The following is a 24,555-nucleotide window of genomic DNA, read 5'->3' on the forward strand; positions in this document are numbered from 1 at the left end:
TTTATCATTGCGTGCCCAGAGGCGAATAACAGTCCATTGACGCGGTGCGCAGGCTGTATATTGCAAAAGCCAGAACAAGTGCCATTTGCAGTTGCTCCTAAATTTCTCGTGAGCAAATAAACTGCAAAAGCACCCCTTTGAATGAGTAAGAACACGACATAGTCTGCACACATTGACTCCTATCTACTAATCTTCAGCCTTAGCAGCAGGCTTAGGGTTGTACTCTAGTCGTTTCAAATATTTGCCAACAATGCGTTTCCTCATAAATAAATATATTATCCAAATTGTGAGTTAGGCGGGGGGAGGGGAGATTACCCTTTCCCGCAACTCTTTCAGGAGAGAAGGAGAGAATTTCAGGAGAGAAGGAGAGCCCGAGTTCGAGCGAGTCCACTCGAGTAAAAGTACAGTGAGTCTGAGTCCGAGTTTGTCCGTTTGAGGAAAACGTCAGTGAGTCCGAGTTCCAGTGTGTCCTAACAGCAAAATATATTTCTTGAGTGAGTCTGGCTGAGCTACATTTTATTTGCCGACCTATGTGCACTACAGAACAAAAACAGTCATAGCGCACATGCGGTCATCATATATCTATTTCAGGCTTCCCTACTAACAGTTCATGCGGCCATAAGTATGTGACCAAGAATACACCTGCCGCTCAATTTGAACTCTAGTAACACTAAGGGTGGGGCAAAAAATAACAATGGCCAAACTGTGTGTACTTCCTTAATACCCGAACGAATGTAAGTGCCATTATTTAAGTAGCCCACATATCACAAACCACACACACAAATTGATAGTCTAATTAGTGGCGAGAGAGAGAGATCGCGAGAAAAACTGCTTCAGACAAACCAGCATGTAGTGTCAATAATTTTCTTTCCGATACACATCTTATCCCCGTCTTTTTGTGTTACCCATCGCCTGATTTCGAGAAAAGATTTTGAGAAACAACGAAATATGCTGTCTTTCCCAATGCCAAGAAAGGTATTTCAGTACCAAGCTATAAACTTCAACCACTGGGAAGCAGTGAGCACTCTCGCCTAGCGCCACCCGAGACTTGTTTAAGAGCTTGGCTTGGATTCGCACCCATCGAAATTGATATGTAGACCATCCTGTCTGACAGCTGTTTCACAGGAGCTTGTTTACTGAATATTCCCCTTTCTTTCCCACTCAGACTATTAAAATTTGGTCCTTAGCCCATTAATAGGTCAGACACTCAGCAAAAAATTTCCCTCAAATTATTTATATGTGCTCAATGTGTTGTCCTGATGAACAACTTAAGTCAGCTATGACGGGAAAAAAAAAAGTCTTGAATCGCGTAGCCACATCTCTTGGTTCTAAGAAAACAGAAGTGCTTCCGTTAACACAGCATCACCAACATAGTGAGTCCGCAAATGGCTGCCCTTTCTGCTTATAAAAGTGGCAAAAAGATGGTATGCGTCTTCGATTGGTCAATAAAGGGTTCTACTGTCAGTTCAGTCACCGAACAATGACACGAATACCGTCGAACTTCGTTACACGAATGCCGCTTCAACGAAATTTCCGCTAAAATGAAAAATTCACGGTTCCCCATCAGCAGTTCATGGGAGTCAATGCATAAATGATGTCGCCACAACGAACACTTTTTCTTCTGCCGTCCCGCTTCAACGAAGTTTCACGATGCAACACCAAGCTCAGATATTTATTCCTATAGAGTAAACACAGTCTTCAACACTTTGATGCATTTTCAGAACTTGAAAATACGTCGACTAAGTCTAAAACACGTGTTGGCACCACCAGAAACTGCCGCCCTTCAGCAAGCATGGGCACAGCCATCGCTAGATAGCAAGGGTAATAAGACTGCCCTGCTTTTGCCACTGGCTTGCTTTTGAGTCGCAGACAATCCGAAGCTGAAGCTCAGTCGCTTAGTTCATGGTTTTCTTTCACGCAGCTGCAGGACCATGCCTTTTTCAATGCCAATGCGTATCATTTCATTTGCACTTGGCCATTGTGGTAACTAATCAGAGCAGCTGTTCGCCCGTACTATCAACAAAGTCAGATAGCCGCGAGTGTAGGATGTGCGTCAAAATCTGATAACTTTTTTCGCTTTGAGGTTCAACCTGAATATTCTTCTTCCAGTTGCACCCATTCTTCCAGTTGCAAATGCTCAGTTGGAATCATGAATAGAGGCCTTACAGGTGATGGTCACATTCTACACGATCATGTTGTACCACTGGTTTTCAAGAACTACTGATGAGCAACGGAACTAAGACCTGGTGGGATTAGTTTTCCAGTAAAAAAGAAATTCTGAACATGAATACTAACAATAATCAAATAGAAGAACTGCACTCAGCAAAATTTGCATTATCAGACTTTTATACATTGAATTATATATGTGAAAATGTAAAGATGTAACAACACTACCAAGCACAAAAAGATGCTTTTGTGTGCCGTGCATGTTCATGGCCTCAGCGTCTTCCTTTCCGAAACCCTGTAAGAAATGAGGTCACTGTTTAAAACACTATATCACATTATTTCAGGTTATGTGGACTTAGAAATTGGGCTAAATACATAAAAAATAAGGTGGCCTCGGTGTGTAAAACACATCCATGCTTACTCAGCCAGAAAGCGGGACAGCTGAAAAAGGTTTTGAAGCAGAATAATTTATATTTTGAGCAGACTAACTTGAATCAACTCATGAAACCCCTCAAAAGCTTTCATCTGAAATTTGACATAAGCACAAAAAGGCTTGTAAATGGACATTCAAAGAGTAATGCACAACTATGTTCGTTAAAGCTTTTCGTAGTCAAGGCAAAGGAAAGTGTAAGGCAGTCATGAAAATGAGGAACCTTTTTTTTTTCATGGCATCTGCCTCTATTATCCCTCTTCGTCACACTCTACATTATTTAATTTGCATATACAGATACTCTACATTTCACAGGGATTCCCAAGTCATTCCTGACGATGCAATTTATGCACAGTAGCGTGCAACAGTGAAGCACTCCTGCATGTCACATCCCCCTGCTGCCAAAGGGGCTGCTTCAAGAAAACAGCATGTGAAACTGTGAGCTGCTTTCAAAGTGTACATTGGTGCAAAAACTTGAGAGCATAAGTTATATGGTCACAAGTCTCTCCAATCGCCCATATAAAGTATCCAAGAATTGTACAGCTTAAAACATTTTGGGGCAGTTTAGCGAGCTGGACATTAGCAAGTTAACAACTAAAACTGCTGTTCCCAAAGCTGAAAATTTGAATTGGTACACCAATGAAGTAAGGTAATAAAATTTATTTACATCAGCCTTTTCTAATGAAACCACTTAGCAACAGTTCCACACTTTCGATAAAACTTGGCATGGCCATTGCTCTATAAATGTAGAATTTATGTATAATTCGCAAGGCTGTCCTACTTCTTCAAACCACTTTCATTACATACTGTATGATATTCTGCCACTAGTAAAAACACACACACACAAGAAAGACATGAACACAATGACATGGGCGGCTCATGTCATGTTCGTCTCTCTAGTGTGTTTTTTACTACCAGCACAATGTCATACAGTAAGCAATACCATCTAGGCCAAGAAGAAATCCTTGTCAAGTATACTCATTGCATACCTTTCTTGCCCCATTTCTTCTTGTACACCTGCAAGAAGGGAAAAAGATTGTAAGCATAGTGCAACAATCGTAGCAAACTGAGCAAGGGGCAACAGCAAACGTTGAATTTTCTTCTTGTACCATCTTTTTTCAAAAATTCTTCAGACTGATGCAAAGCTTCAACTTCTAAAACCCAGATTTCATTATATTTCCTCATGTAATGAAGTCCTTTTAATTCCCCTAAAACACACCCTCAATGCCCAATGCCTTGAGAATTTTTCTTTACAGGGTGTTTGGGGAGATTACAAGTGAAATATTGAAATCATATGGGTTCTAAATGCCAAGCTTTAGTAGAAGTGATAGACGTCACAGTGACGCTACTGAGGTCTTCTGATTGGGAGCAATTTTTAGAGCAGCAAAATTTTCATTTTGGAGCCCTTTAGAGGAGCGAAATTTTCCATTCGGAGCACTTTAAAGCAGCAAAAGTTTCTATTTTGGAGCACTTTGTAGCAGCGAAATTTTCCATTTTGGAGCAATCTGGAGCAGCTAACTTGAAATCCTGGAGGAGAACCAAGTTGCATTTAAATTCAAAGACATGAGAAGTTATTCTGAAGCACTTGTGGAGAGCTAAGAAATATTTAGAGTCTGCCAGTTTCATGGAGCCATTCATCTTAGAAGCACTCCCTATTTCAGTTGATGATGCAAGAATGATGGCATCACACTGATCAGCATCCCAGAAAAACTTGTTCAGTGATTATTTTCATAGCAAATAAACAGCACACTGGTTCAATAAAATGGTACTTCATGAAATAACAATAAAAATTCACCTATATGGTTATCAGCAGGTATGGTAGACAAATGCTGTGATGTAGAATGCTAGAGACTCATACAGTCACAACAGCATTTTCCTAAGATGACTTCAAGAATAATGAAAGGTTTTTTTTTTCTTCACGACCAATTAGACAGCTGAGCGTAACATGATGTCATTCAGTTATGTAGTCTCCGAAAGCCAACCTCCTCCGGCACTTATCTCTGTGCTGAAACTACACAATTTAACAAACTTCAATTTCCTTTTGCAGCGATATTTTATGTGGCTAGGGCATTCTGTCTATACCCCAAAAACTCCTACCATGTGTTCTAGAAAGCAGTGCATAAAAAAAAACCTCACAGGGTACCTTATGTGTACGCCAAAGACGACTTGAAAGCAAGAGCCATTTTGTGTTTAATGGGATAGCAATTATATGCACATTCTTGGCTGGTTTTTGCCGACCCCAGGGGTGTAGCCAGAAATTTTTTTAAAAACGGGGGGGTTCCACCTTGATCTGAAGGAGGGGAGGCAGGCTAACGGTCATTGTGCGCTATATATGCCAAGTTTTAAAGGTGGGCGGGAGGGGGGGGGGAGGCATGTTTTCAATGTGCCCCCCTTCCTGGCAACGCCACTGGTCATGTTTTGTGTAATGTCCCAATCGATAACATGCCTCGGTGCATTGTGTGTTTTACACGCAAGTAAAAGCGCACAAGCGGGAGCGACGGGAATGCAGCTAAAGCAGAGATCAGAAGAGCCGACTTATCTCCTTTGCACTGAAGGCGGATGAGATAGCATCACCTCGTGTGCCAGGCCTCCCATCGATTGTTACTCAAGCAGAGATACGTGCCGTCCGTGTCCAAGGAGCAAGAAGAAGCTAGGAACTTGAGGGTGTGGGGGCGTTGTTATGAACTTTGACTTCAAGGGTGTGATTGCTGGTTCACACACCATTTACAACTGGTATACCCTTCAACCTTGTACTTTCACCGCGAACAGACTGTGTGAAAAGTGCTTCGCTTCCTAGAGCGGCCATATAAGGTTATGCACTCAGTCTCGATCGCAAGGCGGCCACACCATCATCGCGCCATTTCGGAGGTCCATTCGTACGTGTCAATTGTAGTGTACAGATATTATCAGAGCAGCGAAGCGCGTGCCTGTCGACACTGTTGCTGGCCGTGGCTGCTATCTCACGTTAGTTACAAACTTCCATTGATGCTTACATTAAGGCACATTGGCTTAACACGCAGCATGACCTTGTTTGGTTCATTACGGGGTCTCTCCTTACATATTGCTGAAGAAAACGCAAGCTAAAGCACCGGCTAGGCGCTCTAGAGAAGTCTGATTCCATCTGTACATGCATCGGCGTGCAAGAGATTTTCAGGGGTCTCTATATAGTCACCCAAGTCGCAGATATCGAACCCCACGCATGCAGCAAGTTTTTGGGAGTGCGGCAAGAGCGCGGACTTTGGAAATGGCAAAATGGCAACCCCGCCGCTAGCGCTTCTCACAGATGAAGCCAAGCCTTATTATTTGGTATAACAATACAATTTATTGGTATCACATTCATTGCTAAGAGCGTAAATGAAACTAACAAATTGTATCTTTCAGATCTGATATCACGTAACTAAGAAGAACACTGGCTAAAAGGACAATGATCACTTCAGTTGCCGAAGCGGTTTTCAAGTTGTCAGTTATGTAAACACGAAGCAGACGATAGTAGCACAGAAATTTTACGAGCAGTCTCAATATGCCTCGAGATAGCGCATGCCAGCTACTACACCCTTCAAGCGATGAATCAGCCCCCCCCCCCCCTCCTCCCCCCCTCCTCCCCACCTACCTCCCTTCAAAACAAAGCAATCAATCCGATGCTGTGAATGATGTCCATCTTTTTTTTAACCGTCAGCTATTGACCCTGAAGAGCGAAAAGCGGACGTGTAACAAGGCGTAGCCGCTTCACAGGCCTTTAGATACCAGAGCCGCCAGTGATGGCCTCCCTATAGCTTCACGCATAAAAACCGAATTGTGCCTGCTCCGACCAGGAGGCACGCTTTTATTAATGAGATGATATTTAAAAAGAAAACATGTGACAATATCCAATTCGGACCCTAGCAACATTGAGTTCAAAAGGGCAGTGTCTTTTGAGGGCTTTTACCGGAGCAGCAATTATAAACGTGGATTTGCTGGTGGAAGGAATCACGAGAAAGCTCTTCTGTATGATGATCCATGGATAAAGTATATTAGAGGAAAAGTTGCAACGCGTTCTCACCATTCACATGTTTTTCTGCGGATGCGAAACACGAAAAATTAGATTGCGATGTACAGAAATAGACGTGACACAAATTCTAGCGGCACGCGTGCGGTTATTAGTGAAAATCGCTTTAGTATTACATGCCGCTATTATTAATTGTATTACATGCTTTAGTATTATTAATTGCTTTAGTATTACATCGGCACAATTTCATGCTACCCATTGGACTAGACGTCATTCCTTGCGGATGCATGTTTCGCCTTTAAGCGGACTTGCCCAACACAGTTGTGTCCGCACCAAACATAGCATCGTGAATTTTAGGACGCATGCGCGACCGCTGTTTAATCAGCTTTTGGTAGGCCCTACAACAAGGTGCACACATATTGATGCGCCGGCGTGACTTTTGGCGGTGATAGACGTTCCCAAATCCAACTTTGGCGCATTTTGCGCAATTTTCGTTGATATTATCAGGATGGCGTAGCAAATCTGATTTGGCGCACATTGGCGCGAGAGTGGGATCACTGACATCAACAACCTTTAAAGGAGTCTGCCAGGTCCCACGAAGAAACATGACACAGAGCTCGCCAAACTGGCAGCCCACAATAAGCTTTAAGAAATGCATCCACAGGAAACTTGCATACTGTTTTTCTTTCTCTTTTTTCAGGCTGAGATAACATGTTACAAGAGGGTGGTGATTCCATGTAAGATCGAACAAAGCATGGCTGGTTGAGCTCTTAAATTTCTTTCAAAATTTTATATATTGTTGCCTGATTAGTGATGAAAAGAGATCCGCAATTGGCTTTGTTTTAAAATTTTTTTTAGAAGCACAGTAAATCAATTATGACAAAGAGGTGGAGTACCACGCTTACCTGCTCTGCTGTTTTTTTCTAATTTGGTGATGAACTACACAAAATATATTAAAGCTACGTCGCTTAAATTTGTTCAGCTAAATATAGATGTATTTGTGATTACGTTCAGTTATTTTTCTATTCTTTGGATTGTTCAGATATCTTTATAAAAAATCTCAAAATTGTCCCAGAAGACATTTTTTGCTTAGTTTGCAGGTCTTTATTCTAAAAAGGGCTAACGATAGAGCGGTGCTAATTCCACACTACTTTCTCAGCATGCTTATTTATAAAACTGCCAATATTATTAACACACTTCAATAAGAAGATTTAATCGTGCTAACTTCAAGAAAAGAGCATGCAAGAGAAACTTTTGCCAAAAATTAAAAAAACATTCCTTAAAGCGACAATGAGTGCGGGATCACCGACAAGCAAGCGCGCACAGTTCATGTTCTGGTGTGAAGAGGGCCCATCGAACAAGGCCCTTGCGTAACACTGAGCACGATATGTGGTTCTGAATATTGTATGAAATTTTCGATTGCGTACGGCTTTCCGATTTGGCATAATACTGTATTGAGTAACTATGTCTTGCCGCTGCAAATTAGCAGTGATGCACACGGTAGTGAATGACGAGAAATCAGTGTTGTACACATGGGGTTCATTGACCCACTGCGGCATCAAGCTGTGATGTTTAAGTCGCAAACACTGCAAAAATTTCATTTGTTTGAAATGAGCTTCTTGTGCTTCGAATGGTAGTCTGCACAATAATTTTGCTAAGAGTTCTACTTTGCCGCCATGAAACACACAGCAGCAAAGCAAATCGCGAGCACTATCGAAGTCAAATGAAGTGTGAGCAGCGGACTGTGCGCACGGCCAGTACAAGTCGCCTGCTGCCACCATTTGAGATGGGAAGGCGCACCCGGTTGTCCATAGTTTGGCGTTCGTTCCCTTTTGATTTGGCTCCTGAAGCACCACCTCTATGGTTTTCACTGAGATCAGTTCATGTTGCGTAGTTTTACTGGCTAAAGTGGCTGTCGCCCGCGTGCAGGAAGAGAGCGCTCAGGAAGCGAGCGCTCGCAGCTTCCTGACAAGAGTTTTCGTGGTGCTGTCCACCAAAGAAACGCAGTCAAACTTTAACTTCCAAGTCGACGCCATGAAGTGTTTCTTGTGCGGACGCCGAATGCGGTCGAGGAACTTGAGCTACAGACAGGGAATCTATGACTTTGACCGATCGCCTCTGTTTACGCTCTGTGGGGGTGCTATCACCCCTGTAAAGTTGTTTGGGCCTCGTGGTGCATGTATTTCGTGCATAGGCCGCATTTCGGGTTCACAACTACCGTGCGGTAGGGGGCATTGTGCTCGCGTTTGTTATTGCCACCACCATCATCATCATTATTATGGTTAAATCAGTAGTGCCGGCAGTGACTCTTGACAGCAAGCCTGGGTGGCGGCACACGAGAAAGAAGCGGGTGCCGCATTTCGGGTTCACAACTACCGTGCGGTAGGGGGCATTGTGCTCGCGTTTGTTATTGCCACCACCATCATCATCATTATTATGGTTAAATCAGTAGTGCCGGCAGTGACTCTTGACAGCAAGCCTGGGTGGCGGCACACGAAAAAGAAGCGGGTACCTTCGGCTGGAGGCATTTGGCGCAAACGGTTGCCTCCCGCAGTGGGGCCCCGGTGCACGGCACCGCGGGTTGTCTGCCAGGGGCCCCTTGTGGCGAGTCAGGCGTTAGCGACACCGCCTTGCTTGTCATGTTGTTGAGTGTTGTCTAATATTGTGTAAGATTGTTTAACGTGTGGATCACAATAGATGTATAATAATTCGGCTGACGATATCGTCATTTTGAAAAGTAGTTAAATAAATCTGTGTTGTTTTGGGTCGTTCCGACCGTGTATACTGTGTCTGTTCACTCGAGTGTGGCGTTCTCTCTACATTGAGACCCCACAGCCCCAAGCATGTGCGTTGGAATCCTGCGGCGCCCAAGTTAGATCAGTCATCTTGGGACGCTTCTGTTGTTTAAATATACAAGTACCTAAAGTAGACGGCGCTTTTGTTCGTGCTAACTTTTTGAGTACACAAAAAGCATAAACTATGTCTGCTACCCCTGAAATTCTGATGTGCCGAGTTCACACCGCGAGGCTGCGATGTGAGCAAAGGGCGGATAGCATAGCGACGCTCCAATGCACATGCATGGAAGTTACTCCCAGCTGTATCTATCCGTCTGAGTACACAAAATTGAGCTCACTTTGCCCCATAACACACCGGACTGTGCGCGCTTGCTTGCTCATTAATTCAGCACTCATGGCCGCTCCCGTGGCCTAATCATTTTGAAATTGCCCTCCTCAGTGCAGTCGACTGCTTTTCCAGTGCTGCTTGCATTTTAGGAACTAAAGTATTGACCTGCATTACATACTTAGCGGGCAGGAAGTACGATCTACAATTGCCTATCCTAACGAAAGGGCATTTTTTGACGGGCCGTAACTGCAAGTGAAAGTGCATTATGCAACATGTTATTATTGATATTGAAAGCTAATGTGCAGGAGAATAAGAAGGAAAAGCTTAAGGAATTTTTTTGTTTAATTGTTGGTAGAAGTTTCCTTTGCATGCTCTCTTCTTGAAATTAGCACAATTAAATCTTCCTATTGAAGTGTTTCCCAACTACCGTGCGGTAGTTGTGAAACTCTCAATAATATAAGCTTTGCAGCTTTATAAGTAAGCATGCTGAGAAAGTAGTGTGAAATCTACACCACTCTATCGTAAGCCCTTTTTGAAATAAAGGCCTGCAAACTAAGCAAAAAACATTTTCTGCGACAATTTTGAGAATTTTTAGAAAAATATCTGAACTGCCCAAAGAAGCGTAAAATAACTGAATATGTACATCTATATACATCTATATTTAGCTGAACAAATTTAAGCTACGTAGCTCCAATATATTTTGTGTTGTTCATGAAGAAAAAACAGCAGAGCAGGTAAGCGTGGTACTCCACCTCTTCGTTATTATTGATTTACTGTGATTCTAAAAAAATTTTTAGAACAAAGCCAATTGCAGGCCTCTTTTTATCACTAATTAGGCAATATTATATAAAATTTTGAACGAAACTCAAGATGTCGACCAGCCGTGCTTTGTTCGATCTTACAGGGAATCACCCAAGAGTATTTCAAACATTCTCATTTTAAAGTAGTTCTCATGTCTCACCGACTTTATTAAATGGACATTTGCTCGCATAAATGAATTTTTCTCAAGTGTCTTATTCATAACGAAAAGTTTCAGAGCCTTTTGAAAATACATTCATTTCATATTTCATATTTTTATATCTACACACTGCTATAGAACATAATCTATTAATCAACTTCGAAAACTCTGCCAGTTCTATTTTGTCTGTTGTACTTGACACTTTCATGATTCGATGCTTCTTAATTATGTTCTTCGTTTCCTGGGAAAGCTTGCCAGTGTCCTGTCTAACTACCCTGCCTCCAACTTCCACTGCACACTCCGTAATAATACTCATCAGATTATCATTCATTGTATCTACGCTAAGGTTGGTTCCCTCACTAAGAGGCGAGTACCTGTTCTGCAGCGACACTCTGAATTCCTGTACTTTCCCTCTCAGTGCTAGCTCATTGATTGGCTTCTAGCGTATCAGTTTCTGTCGTTCCTTCTTCAAGTCTAGGCGAATTCGAGACCGTACCATTCTATGGTCACTGCATCGTACCTTGCCAACCACTTCCACATCCTGCACGATGCCTGGGTGTGCACTCATTATAAAGTCTATTTCGTTCTTATTTTCGCCATTAGGGCTCCTCCATGTCCACTTGCGGTTTCCTCGTTTTCGGTAGAAGGTATTCAAAATCCGTAAATTATTGCATTCTGCGAATTCTATTAGTAGCTCTCCTCTGGCGTTTCTAGTACCGATGCCATAATCTCCTACTGCCTGGTCTCCAGCCTGCTCCTTCCCTACCTTTGCATTAAAGTCTCCCATCAGTATAGTATACTGTGTTTTTACCTTACTCATTGCCAATTCCACGTCTTCATAGAAGCTTTCAACTGAAGCGTCATCATGGCTGGATGTAGGCCTGTAAGCCTGTACTACCTTCATCTTGTATCTTTTACTCAGTTTAATTACGATACCTACCACCTTTTCATTAATGCTATAGTATTCCTCTATGTTGCCAGCTATGTTTCTGTGAATTAGGAACCCCACTCCCAGTTCTCTTCTGTCTGCCAAGCCCCGATAGCAAAGGACGTGCCCATTCTGTAGCACCGTATAGGCCTCATCTGTCCTCTTAACCTCACTGAGCCCTATTATATCCCATTTAACACCCTCTAGCTCCTCGAATAGTACAGCTAGACTTCCCTCACTAGATAAGGTTCTAGCGTTAAACGTTGCCAACTTCAGGTTCCAATGGCGGCCTGTCCGGACCCAGAGATTCTTAGCACCCTCTGCTGCGTTGCAGATCTGACCGCCGCCGTGGTCAGTTGCTTCGCAGCTGCTGGGGACTGAGGGCCGTGAGTTATTTGACGTATGCATGTGGGAGGTAGTGGCCAGATACTGCACCAGGGTGGCCAATCCTTCTCTGGTGAGGGAGTGCGTTCCCGGCGGTGGTTACCGGTGAGGCCGCACCCCAGGCCTCTTAATGCAGTTCCCTCAACACGCGAATTTTTATTTTTTTTTCAATCCGGTTGGGAACTGCGCGGCACCGGGATTTGAACCACGGACCTCTTGCATGCGAGGCGGATGCTCTAACCACTACGCATAATCTATAGAACATATTTCACAACATTTCTTAACACACTAAAAACATGCTTTTCTCATCTTGATTGGGAGGAAACTAAAAATATGTTATCGAGAACAACAAGCAGTGCAAATCACAAAACAGCCAGACAAGACGGACCAGTGCTTTTTCTGTCGCTGTCTTGTCCTGTGGTTTCTATTGTTTCTTGTTTTTAATGAACATGTACCAACTGGCCCAAATAAGCACTACAGTGAAAAAAGTTACCTTTTTGGCCTTTTTCTTTTGTGGCTGCAGGTCCTGTAAATGAATGAATACATTTATTCATTTATTTATTTTGCATTCATTTATTTATAATGTAGCCTACATTGCCCAAGCGGACTTTACCTTAAAGGGGTTTAAAAATATAGACCAGTATCACAATTCGGACAATGAAGCAATTTGCACAGCTGTTTTTGTGCATTCACCAAAAGGACACATCTCGTAATGAAGAATTAAATGCAAACAGGAAATACAGCACCCATATCCATTCCATTTGCATGGAATAAGAGAAAAAAATGCGCGAGAATGCTCATGCAACATTTTGTTTAATGTATTTTTTTTCCTTTTTAATGATCATTTCTACATAATACGTAGTGTGGGCCCATCATGAATAAACTTTTAATATAAGAGTTTTACTGCAAAAAGTAGAAACAAAAAACTTTAATCCTAAAAATTTTCTTTGCTGCTGAAAAAGTTTTCAGCCCAAGCTACTCTCTTAAAGGGGTCTTGACATGGTCACCCGACAATTGACGATTTACGGCGAAAAAAACGAAGGTAGATGGTTGCAAGTGTTGGGGTGTGTTACTGGTACCATCACCATATGTGGCGACTACGTCGTGCACGTTGCTCATTTTGACTGACTCCATCGGCACCAGCTCAAATGACAAAAAAAGCGTCGACGACGGTGTGAACCAAGATGCAAACGACCTCGCTGTTGTGGCAAACGTTGCAGACCGCTTTCGGCATTGATAGGTAGCTTTATTTCAAGCGTGTCCGATTGAAAAACGAGCTTAGGATAAGGAGGTCTATCGACGCTGGATTTACGAGCAAGTGTTACTTAGCGCCGTGGAATTGGCAAAGCGTGCAGATTTTTGTTCACTAGCATACGTGCATGCACGTCTTTCAGTGCTGCACATAATAAATAAGTGGTCGTAGCAATGCTACGAGTTGGACCATCATTTTTCCATCAGTTGTTGCATGCGGCATATGTAAACATAAGCCGAAGCAAAGGGCATGTCAGTGTGGCGCTACGGTTACTCACGATATACATTTTGACCGAATCTTTGCTTGAACTCTGTCGATTGCATTCGGTTCTGGTAAAAAAAGAAAAGCAAGGGTGACGCTCAACTATGGCACTGCCTGCAATGAGTTCCAATAAATATTTATCCATATTAGCTAACGGCATACGCATTGCACTTTTACAGGACACTTTTCGACCTCCGATATTGCTTGCTGCAAGTACTAGCGCTACATGGGTGACGCGGTGGCATTGTTTCAACCCCTGGAAGTGATTTAGTTCCAGTGGTAAGTTGGACAACGCAGAAAAAGTTCGACTGCAAGCGCACCTGATCACACAACACTATCATTCTGCGGAACGCAGAGCGCGCAACAGCACGCCCAGAAAGCGTGATGTCACAACTAGCGATCGTGCCAGTGTTGCCCAACTCTCAGGTCGCTTGCTTGTTTGTGAAAAAATTTTGATTATAAATTAAGGCTCGACCGAATTCGCTCAAATTTCGCCAGCTTGTCTGTGACCGTACAAGAGTCAACCCACACAACCCAGATTATGGTTGAAGTTTGGGTGTCATGACCTCTCTGCAGGTTATACTGGAATCGAAGTTGTAATTGCCAGACAAAGCATGTGGCATGGTTTTGTATACAGGTGTAAAGATCATAGTTTGATCATGAGGACTCCATACGGTACAGACATATTAAAGGATAGGTGGTACATGTGGATAGATTGTACAAGTGACATGCAAAGCTTCTTCAAGAGCACTGCGTAGACTCTATACGTTCCATGCATTTTTGGTCATTCTGAGGTACCGTTTCATCAGTGACTAAGGGATATTCACATAATCCATACATTTTCTTCCAAATTTTCTGCTCTTTGAACTGAAGCACATATATCAAAACCTAGATATTATTACAATTCTTGTGAACTTTTCACCACTAGAACTTGACTTTTGAGTTAATTGGCATCTATGAAAATTTGTAACATAAATGTTTAGTGCTAAACTTCAATTCTGCTCAGTAGCTGTATGTATTTATGCAAGTTACAACAAAAAATAATCGCACAGTTATCTTCAAATACATAAGATATAATCGTACCTAAGTAATAAAAAACATTGTTTGAGATATTCGCATTTAAAGTTAGAAAACGGCTATCACGCTTTTTCACAAACACTGTTGAATTGTTTTACTTAGCAACTACAAGCTTGGTTTTTATTGCCAAAGTGCATTTTTCTCTTTTCAGCCTCCCGTAATGCTTGTCTTGCTTGTTTTGCGAGATGTCATGCAGCTCTATGTGCAATGTATCTTCTAGTGAAGTCAACGTTTTTCAGCGAATTGACTAGTTTGGGCAGGCTTCAATCCTAACTTTTTCAGAATTTTGCCTCCTGCAATACTACCATCATTAAATGCAGGAACAATACACAATGTCACAACTCTTAAGACTCTGAAGAAAGACAGCACTCTGCGACTCAATTTACATTAACTCAATACTTATAGCAAACCGTTGCACTATTGGTCTAACTGCGCCACAAATAATAGTCGTGTCCATTAGAGCATACCAGTTGTCACCCGGCATGGGATTCACCTTGAAGAATGCTGAAAAGGCTGAGAGGTTCAACAATCAAGAGCTTGCTGGATCAGCATTCAGTGCCTCGGTTCATCACTGGCATTATTTATTCACATTAACAAGAGAATTTTATGGGTTGCGACAAAATTTACATTTGCTGAAGACTTTTTTCACCCCCTGCACCTAAGCTTATCAACAAGCATGAAAAAATTCTGCAGATCGCTGTACCTTGGGAATCGACGCTATGCGAAGCATGCGGACGGAAGGTGACCATGTTGCAATTTTTTTATTGAGCGACAGGTGACGAAATGACGCTGAACATATGTATAAATGTTGCATGCACAAACATAAGTTGAAGAATTACAGATGTTTAAATAACCAGTTGTTTGCACTTGTGCAACAATGCCCACAGGAACATGAGTATTAGCAACACCAGAAGTGATAAACTGATATGAAGCGTTGGTGCTCAGGAGAATGGTAGTCTGACACTGCTACATAAATCAACTCCTGCGCACGGCGCCCAACTACAATTGACGTTAACCCGACGTGACGACTGTATAAAAAAGTACATATCTAAGCTTTATAAAATCAGATAGCCAGCACTGTAACCACAAGTGACGTTTCACAAACATTAGGGTCTACACTAGACTCTCACTATACGAAACCAGAAAAGACCGGGAAAATGTGTTCCATTTAACAGGAGTTCCGTTTACTAAGAGGTGAAGTGGGTTCCAGCATTCAAGTATGAAACCAATAATACCAAAGGAAGTTGTTCTATTTAAGCAGCAGTTCCGTTTAAAAGACTTTCGTTTACTGAGAGTCTACTGTATTTGAAAAGCAGTTGCGAGGCCTGGTATGGCTCTGAGGTAGAATGCTTGATTGCCATGCAGAATGCTCGAGTTCGATTCCTGCTGGGACCCGGACATTAATTGTTTTAATTTGTCGGGTCAACATTGCCGATGTCAGGTTTTTCTTAACACTCACGCGTCGAAATTGCCCAGGTGTGTTCCCATTGTTCCTGGGTAAATACCAAGTGCCAATCACCTGTGGCACATACCCGCCTGCGGGTATTTGCAACTGTTTGGCGGAAAGTGTTTGACGACGTACGCGGCGGGACTATGACATCATTCATGCGTTGACCAGCGCATACCACCTTACACTCCCATACTAATTTTGGTTCACGCCAAGTTAAGGGGGTGATCATGAGAGCACCCCGATGTAAGCGGCTAGCTAGATCTGTCCGTCTGTCCGTCCACGCACAGTGTCTTCGAACTGCCTTAGAAGTTACCTGACAATATTCTATTCTATACACAGCTCACTCTAGACAAGCATTTTGACTTTTGTCCATGAAGTTTCCTTTTCTTTTTTTGAAAAATGGACTGTAAGTAAGTGCAGAGCACATGTTTTTAACACAAAAGTGTTTCATGGCAGGGCCCACCATGGCTCCACTGATGTACTTCCGTCACATAAGTGACGTTGAAAAATATACTAAGAGATTGCGAAGAAAAAAACTAGATGGCAAGCATTTTAGTGCGGAATCAAACCAGCAACCTCTCGTTTCTAAACGCACAGTGCTAACCACTACGCCACAGAGCATACGTTGTCTCGAATGCAAACGGCAAGCCATTTATACACACCATACACCGTTTGGCAGTTCTCAGAGCTTTGAAACTTTAAGCCCGTTTTTGTTATCAGCGGCAAGAGGGCGTGACGCGCTCACGTTTGGCACACTCTAAAGGTCGTCGCCTTAACAAAGCGCTGCCTCCACGGAGCGTGGTCTTTCCTATGCACACACTTATCAGACTCGTAATTCGGGAGAGGACAAAGGTCACTGCGCAGCCGCGTTTACAAAAGGAGCGCACTGCTGATACACGATGCAGGAAGAATTGTGACAGTTTTTTGTGCTTGTCCTGTGTATATTTGTACGCTCGTTTCATGCATCTTTCTGTTTGAACAGCACGCTTTAGGTGTCGCGCTGTGACAGTTATTGGTCCGCGCTTGTCCTGTGTATTGTGTATGCCAATTTCGTGCGGGCTTTCTGCTTCAGGTGGCGCTGCAAGTTTTGAGCTGCTTGCCGTTCTTAACGTGACTGCCATTTGTTACTGCTCCTAAAACAATTCGCCATAAATTCTCAATTACCTCTGTGAAGACACGTTTCACTTTTGTGTTATACTGATTCCTCTATATAGGAGGATTAGCCACTTTTTAGAAGAAAAATTGAGTGTAAGCACAGAGCACATACGAAGGGCTGGCGCTAAAGTGTGCTTTTACTCACCACTTGCTTTCGAAAAAACTGGTTTTGAGCGACCGAAAATGCTGTTTAAGAAAAGCAGGAATGTGGAAAATATGCACAAAGGGACAACACCCTTCCCAAATTGCAGGAAAAACAAAAACTTACTTTTTTTTCAAATTTTGCCCTACCCTGTGCCCTCAAGACATCTTGGGGCAGACTTGGAAGTTCTTTTTAACGAAATTTAATACACCATTAGCTTTACCAGTCACATAACCTACGTGCTTATTCCAAGATAAATCGGCATTCTGCACCTTGAAAACTGTCTCTTTATGTGGATTGTACAAAGTGTGTAGTACGTAACATCTCCCTGACATGTGCTCTCACCTATATGAGATACACAGGCTGTTGCTTTAATTTTAGACTACAAGAACACAGTAATAGAGTGAGTAAAGAGCCGGATGGGTTTCTTGCTGGCCACTGCCCACAATGTGACTGCATTCTATCCTTTGAAAGGACCACTGTCTCTGCTAAGCATCACAATGAAACTGCAATAAATGAAGCAGCAGCAACCGCAAAAAGTGACTCAGTCAACAAGCCAGCTATTACGTTTGCACAAAAAGAGCTGGCGTTTCTGTCGCGTGAGTGATGATGCACACCTGGATTAGAATTAGTTTTGTGTTTCTTGTAGGTTTGTTTATTATCCTGCACTATGTTGCTGGTTTTTCTTGTTGGCCTTTGGGGAGTATACCATCTCGTGTACATGCTAATCATTTTTTTTCTAATCATTTCTTTCTACTTTTTTTTTTTTTTCAAATTAGAAACCAGTTGGAAGTCAACACCAATCTTAGTCAGTTCTTTGCCCTTTTATCTTTTTCTGTTCTGTATGCAAGTCTAATAAATCGGCAGTTAAGTAAACACCAAGGTACCTAAAATCTGTAACGCGGTCAAATTGTGCGCCTGACAAGCAAGAACAAAAATAGAAGGGTTTGCATTTGTTGGTATAACAAGAAAAACAACATTATTTACACCAAAATGCATTTTTAATTTTTTTGCACCACGCCACCACAGTGCCAAGGTCACATTGTAAATGCAAATGTCATATACAATGTGGAACGATGAGCTCAGTTGTGAGCCATTGCTTGCAACCTTTTTCACGGCGAACCACCATTTTCTCAAGCACTAATCTGTAAATAATTGATTGATGATTGATTGATATGCGGGGTTTAACGTCCCAAAACCACCATATAATTATAAGAGACGCCGTAGTGGAGGGCTCCGGAAATTCTGACCAACTGGGATTTTTTAACGTGCACCAAAATCTGAAACCTGTAAATGAAGCCACATCAATCAAAGTGTCATAATCATGAGGCGAGAACCACGAGCGATGTCTGAATGAAATCTCTTAATTTCTGCACACAGGTGATAGAACACATTTCCGAGTAGTGACTCACTATCTGTTTACAACAATGCATTCTTAATCATTTGTTGCACGTCCTTTTTTTATCACCAAGAAAAAAGTTTATTAGTTCACAAGCGCCCCACCGAACATTGGGCTGCAAGCCTAGGTTATGTGCCTGAGCTTCAGGCACTTCCTCTTTTCACGGGAAGATGCTCGCTTTTTGTGGAGTACCTTTGTGTAAAAACGCAAATGGGTGAGCAGAAGAACCTTGTTTACTTGATTGGTGAAGCTCGGACCATGTTGTGTGCAGCCCAGTGAGATATTTTTTTTTTTTCAAGCAGGAAACAAGCTCTTCCAAGCTGTCACTGTGAAGCTCGTTCTAGCTAAAGCACTTTGAAAAAGTGATTTCAAAGGCGTCGACAAATGTGAAGAGCTTCTCCGAAAGTCCTACCCATAGGCGTCCACAGGAGGGAGGCAAAGGGGGCTGGCCACCTGGGACGGGGGCGTTAAATCTGTTCTATCTAGATGGGTGACGTAAAATCTGCCTCATGCACTGATTTAATATAAAGGGGACACCTTGCAATAAACATTCGCCCCCCCCCCCCTCCCCTGAACGGCAAGCACGCCCATGGGTGTACCCCTTTCAATGCAGACAGTTCCGCCCATCTAAGTGTGCTCGAAGTGCCGGGAGATGTACCTCTCGCTGAAGTGCAGCTCGCACACAGCCGAGTTATCTTGAAGCAGCTTGTCAGCACGCGAGATCGCTCTACGCCACTGTGCTAACAGAGCTTTGTCCTTTGGAACGCCGAACAACGCATGCTTTTTTTCAGCTGACTAATAGCCTGCAGTGAACCCGGGGGACGAAGCAATGACTTTCTTTTCGCGCCATAAGAGTGCATACAGAAGCACTGGTGTCAGAGTGCCACCGCAATTAAAAAAAAAAAAAAAAACAAGGATGAACGCGCCCGACGAAACTGTCGGAAACGTGCAAACGACGTTTAAACGATTGCGCGCTTCCCCACGCGGCTCCTCCTCGGAGGCTTCAGTGCGCTCCGTAGGCGCCGCTTGCCGCTCATTACACTTCCCTATTCTAGCCACTGTAACAGGACCTCATCGTGAGTTCGAATGAACCGGAAGTTCGAATTAAGCATGTTCGAATTAATGAGATTCGACTGTATGTGTATAGTGCATTACATGACCTTCCCAAGTACATTCTTTTTCTCTTAAGGGGAACACACTGCTTTTAGTGAAAAATTGCATGGAAAAACCAATCTTCTATAATTGGCATTTTTTCAGGCATTATCCCATGTGCAGACAAGGTTCTGAACAACTTGGATTACTACAGCCCAGGGTTTCCAGATGCCGAGGGTTTCCAGAACAAGCCAGTTCCCCTGCTTTTAGTGAAAAATTGCATGGAAAAACCAATCTTCTATAATTGGCATTTTTGCAGGCATTATCCCATGTGCAGACAAGGTTCTGAACAACTTGGATTACTACAGCCCAGGGTTTCCAGATGCCGAGGGTTTCCAGAACAAGCCAGTAATCATTACAAGAGAAGCCCCCACCTCACCCCCTGCCCACCAAAGAAAAAAAGCCGTGCAACTTTCTCAAAGAGGCCGAACAGAAGCACAAATTAAATCATTTTCCAATTCTTGAAAATACTTTTAATTCTAATTTTTAAGAAGTGTCGCTCAAGCACAAAGGGGAGTTGAAAAAATCACTTTTGTTATGATGTACAGTGAAACTATACACAATTTCATGCTAAAGCATATATCTAATTTTTAATTTTGTCACCAGGATAGCCTCCGTTCAGCTGAATGCCTGCTTGCCAATGCATGATAAACGCAACTTGTTGATTCCCCTACCGTATGTTTCACTTCCATAATCAACTACTCGAAGTCACACTATTAGTGTACAAATAAGCTAGTGGTGAATGTGATGAACAGTATATTTAATAGAAGATTGCAAATAAGCTGAAAGAACGTGATAAGCAAGTGGAAAATTTTACAAACGACTCAGTGAAAAATGAAGCCTGAATCCGCTCATTATAAGCGTCTCACTTTTGTCTCACTTTTGCACTATATGTCTCACTTTTGCACTGCCGGCTGAATCTGTCGCCGCCACTGCCGGTACGTATGCTTGTCTAGCTTCTTCTGACTTATCTCCTGAAACCATATTTGTAAAGGTATAAGCTGTTTGTTTTCAGTGCTTTGCATGCATAACTCGAACTCGGTGGGGATTTTAATGCTCAGGAATAAATTCTGAAGCAACGAAGATGGCGGTGGTGGCATGTATACGAAGGGTAGAAAGAATGTGAACGTTTTCGGCGGCCGTGGATGTGGTTTTGCGGCCGTTTTGGCGTTTTCCCTCGAATTATCGAGTGGGAATTCTCTTAGACTGATTTTTTTTTTTATCGACTTCACGGTGCGTTTTTAGACTGCTTAAGCGGCGAAGCGAGTGAGTTTAGCCACTTTCGCTCCCTTTGATGCCAAGACTAAATGCGCATGAGTGAAGAAACCGCGGCACTTTATTGAGAGGCGGTGAAAGCTGGAAAGTTCAAAAGAACATTTATGAACTTTTTTCAGCAAGAAGTTGACCCCAATAAAGTTCTTGTTCATCATCATGATCAGCTTTAACTTGTTTTTGGTGGATACGAATTCGGGATGATACGAATAGTTTACATGCTCCCTTCGAAATCATATCATCGAGATTTTACTTATGCCCATTTTTTTTATATGTGATACTATATACAATTAAAATTCAATTTGAAATCATTCCATCAAAACCACTATTCGCTTCGAACCTAAAATTCCCTATTTGCACAAGCCTAGTTTTCTTGAATTTTTTTCAAGAGAAGCCTACACTAGCACAGCTTTTTGGGGCCATGACTTCACAAGCTCTAGGGGAGATACATCTCTAATGTTATTTACTATGTGAAGGTAAATGCATAATGCTTCACGTGCCGCCAGCTGATTCCTTTTTTTTTTCCTCTATACTCTTTTTTGTCAGCTTTTGATTGTGATCTTTAGTAACTGCACAGTAAGTGCCCAAATTCCGTGACCTGCTAAATTGCCATGTTACAGCAACTGATAAGTGCCTTTAGCATTTCAGTCCTTATACATTCTGCTTTCCACTTGTGCATTATAGGGTTCTTGAACCCCCCTTATACCTAGTAAAAAAACACACAGTGAAAAGCAGATGCTGCTACAAACAGCTGAGCCAAATCCTACAGCTGTGAGCAGTAAGGAGATTTCACAAGCTGAGAATTAGGTTGCCCCCTTTCTCAAGCACCCTCTCTTCACATAGTAGCCAGTACACACTCTCTGGAGGGCCTTCATACAAGAGATTGCTGCTATTGGCTAGTAGCTGGCATAAATCGATTATGGCATTTGGATCAGATCCGCTTCTTGCCATGAGGTGCCACCATGTGCCAGGCGCGTTTTAGAGTGTGCCAAATTACACATTGGCAACACCATAGTTCATCAGTTACAACCTAAAAACAAAAAAATGCCGGCTTCACCCACAACCATCGCTGTCCTCCCAAAGAGAATTTACATAAATGCTCCATCCAACAGTGCTTATTCATTTTTGTGATGTCAAACACTTCTTGAGTGTTTCAGATAATGGACATTCCCATACAGAGATACATTATTCATGCCACTGGTTTCAGGTCGAACACTTAAACATCTTGGTCAATTTCATCAAGGATTTTGACATTGCTGGTCATCTAAACATAAGTGTTTAAAGCAGGAGCAACAAACATGTAGCTCTTAATAGGCTTAGTATGTACATTAATCGAGGAAAAGTTCTTAAACTCTAGCGAAAACCAGCTATAGTACAATACCGCCAGTACCAACCAGCACGATACTGCATTTCCTTTCACAGATGAAAGGCAGGTGTGCCATGGTTCTTTGGGTGGAGCTGCCATTTTTCTTCAAGTTGCAAAACGAGAATAGCGCACACGGGAATCACACTAGGAGAGAGCGATTGTGTTTCATGACACAAGCTCAAGGTCACGATATGTTCACAATTTAGTGGAATATCTTACATCTGCATCATTGGCATCCAATGCCGAGAAATCACCAAAACGGGTTAGGTCTCTCAGGCTTGACATGGTTCCCAACTGCTTTTCCAGGTTCTGCATAAACATGAACAGCAATGCATTGCAGGACAGCAGTAGACCCCAAGGAGTGTAATTGTCTAATTACACAAGTACTAAAAAATACATTGTCATTCTTTGAACAGATCATGTGATATTTTCACTGAACAAATTGATACATTTCGATGGCCATGACTGTCCAGGCCAATTAAAGGAAGATCACAAGTTCAAGTGCAAACTATACACACACTCTGGCATCTACAAACCAACACTTGCTACAGTCTGCAGCCACAGTTACCCAAATTGAGGATGAGTGGCAGTATTGTCAACTTTGTACATTTTGAAACACATTTAGTTAACTAAGTGAATGTAAGTATGCGCTTTAGTGTTTGCAGTGATGCTACCAAGGACTTTTGATTTGGAGCAATTTTCGGAGAAGCAAAAGTTTCACTTTGGAGCACTTTGGAGATTTAATTGTCAACTTTGTACATTTTGAAACACATCTAGTTAACTAAGTGAATGTAAGTATGCACTTTAGTGTTTGCAGTGATGCTACCAAGGACTTTTGATTTGGAGCAATTTTCGGAGAAGCAAAAGTTTCACTTTGGAGCACTTTGGAGGAATAAAAATTTCCATCTTGGAGCATTTTGGAGCAGGTAATTTTGCATCTAGGAGCACTCTAGAGCAGCTAATTTCCCTTCCTGAAGTACACTGGAGAAGCAAGTTACATTAGCATTCAAGCACCTGTATAATTGTTATAGGGCTCCAATGAAGAGCCAGAAATATTTTGATTTATTACAAATTTCATGGAGAAAATCATCTCAGGAGCACTTCATATTGATTGAATTGCTGGGTGTAACATAACGTCTCTCAGATAGCCTCAAAAAGCCTACAATCCAACATCCTCCAACACTCCTGTCTAGAGCCTCTTTGTGCTGAGGCAAGAGTATTCTGGCACTGCTTCGAGACTATCATTTGTGTGTGTGCCAGGTTGCCTCGAGGATAGAGATTTGCTTCAAGTCCACCTTCCGCGAAAGTGCCCGGAAATACATTCAAAATGGATCTACACGATATAACAAACTTTGTTATATCGCATATAAAAACCCATAATACACAGTAAAAAATTAGTAGTCAAATTTCCACCATACATAAAAAAAACATACAAATGCATTTGGTACCACTTTCACAATAATAATGAAAGTTGGCTGTAGTGGTTATAAAGGTTCGAACAACTCACCCTTTCCTTTTTGGTCAATGTAAGCCTTAGCATGTTGTCTTCTTCATACCTAAAGAGATCCAAATGAGAAACAAAATGTCAGAAGATATTTATGATCAGAGAGTTAAAAATTCTCTGTATTTATATAGCCTAAACCTTAATACAGTCCAACTCACAGTACACTCTCATTAAATGAAACCTGACGGGACCAGGAAAATGTGTTTCATTTAACAGAAGTTCCGTTTACTGAGAGATGAGCAGGGGTGCAGAATTTAGGAATGAAGCCAATTGTGCTAAAGGCAGCTGTTCTGTTTAAGCAGCAGTTCCATTGAACAGATTTTCATTTACTGAGAGTGAACTGCATAATGGTCCCAGATGTAAGGATATATCAGATAACGACCATATTTCAGTGCACTTACAATTTTTCCATGCTAGCCACTGAAACTGTGTCCACATATAGTGAACATTTTTCAGAGCCACCTACTTTTGCAATGAACATTTCCAACGTGGTCGCAGTAAGGATATGCCACATACGAAGTGAGAAAAAAGAAGTTAAATCAGGCACTCTA

At 42.2% G+C, this 24,555-nt stretch overlaps 1 protein-coding gene across 2 annotated transcripts in view; it reads right to left on the reverse strand.

Moving 5' to 3' along the window:
• Nucleotides 1–2,328: 2,328 nt before the first annotated feature.
• LOC119187459 (neuroguidin-A) overlaps nt 2,329–24,555 on the reverse strand; it is an 83,952-nt gene continuing 61,725 nt past the window's right edge. For both annotated transcript variants that reach the window (XM_037435568.2, XM_075878659.1), the window contains 5 exons: nt 24,008–24,056; nt 22,720–22,809; nt 12,468–12,500; nt 3,586–3,613; nt 2,329–2,461 (listed from right to left, as the gene is read on the reverse strand). In XM_037435568.2, the coding sequence (XP_037291465.1) occupies nt 2,439–2,461; nt 3,586–3,613; nt 12,468–12,500; nt 22,720–22,809; nt 24,008–24,056 (223 nt within the window). In that variant the 3' untranslated portion in view covers nt 2,329–2,438. The remainder of the gene's footprint in view (nt 2,462–3,585; nt 3,614–12,467; nt 12,501–22,719; nt 22,810–24,007; nt 24,057–24,555) is intronic.

This window comes from Rhipicephalus microplus, chromosome X (genome assembly GCF_043290135.1).
Source record: "Rhipicephalus microplus isolate Deutch F79 chromosome X, USDA_Rmic, whole genome shotgun sequence".
Lineage (NCBI taxonomy): Eukaryota > Metazoa > Arthropoda > Arachnida > Ixodida > Ixodidae > Rhipicephalus > Rhipicephalus microplus.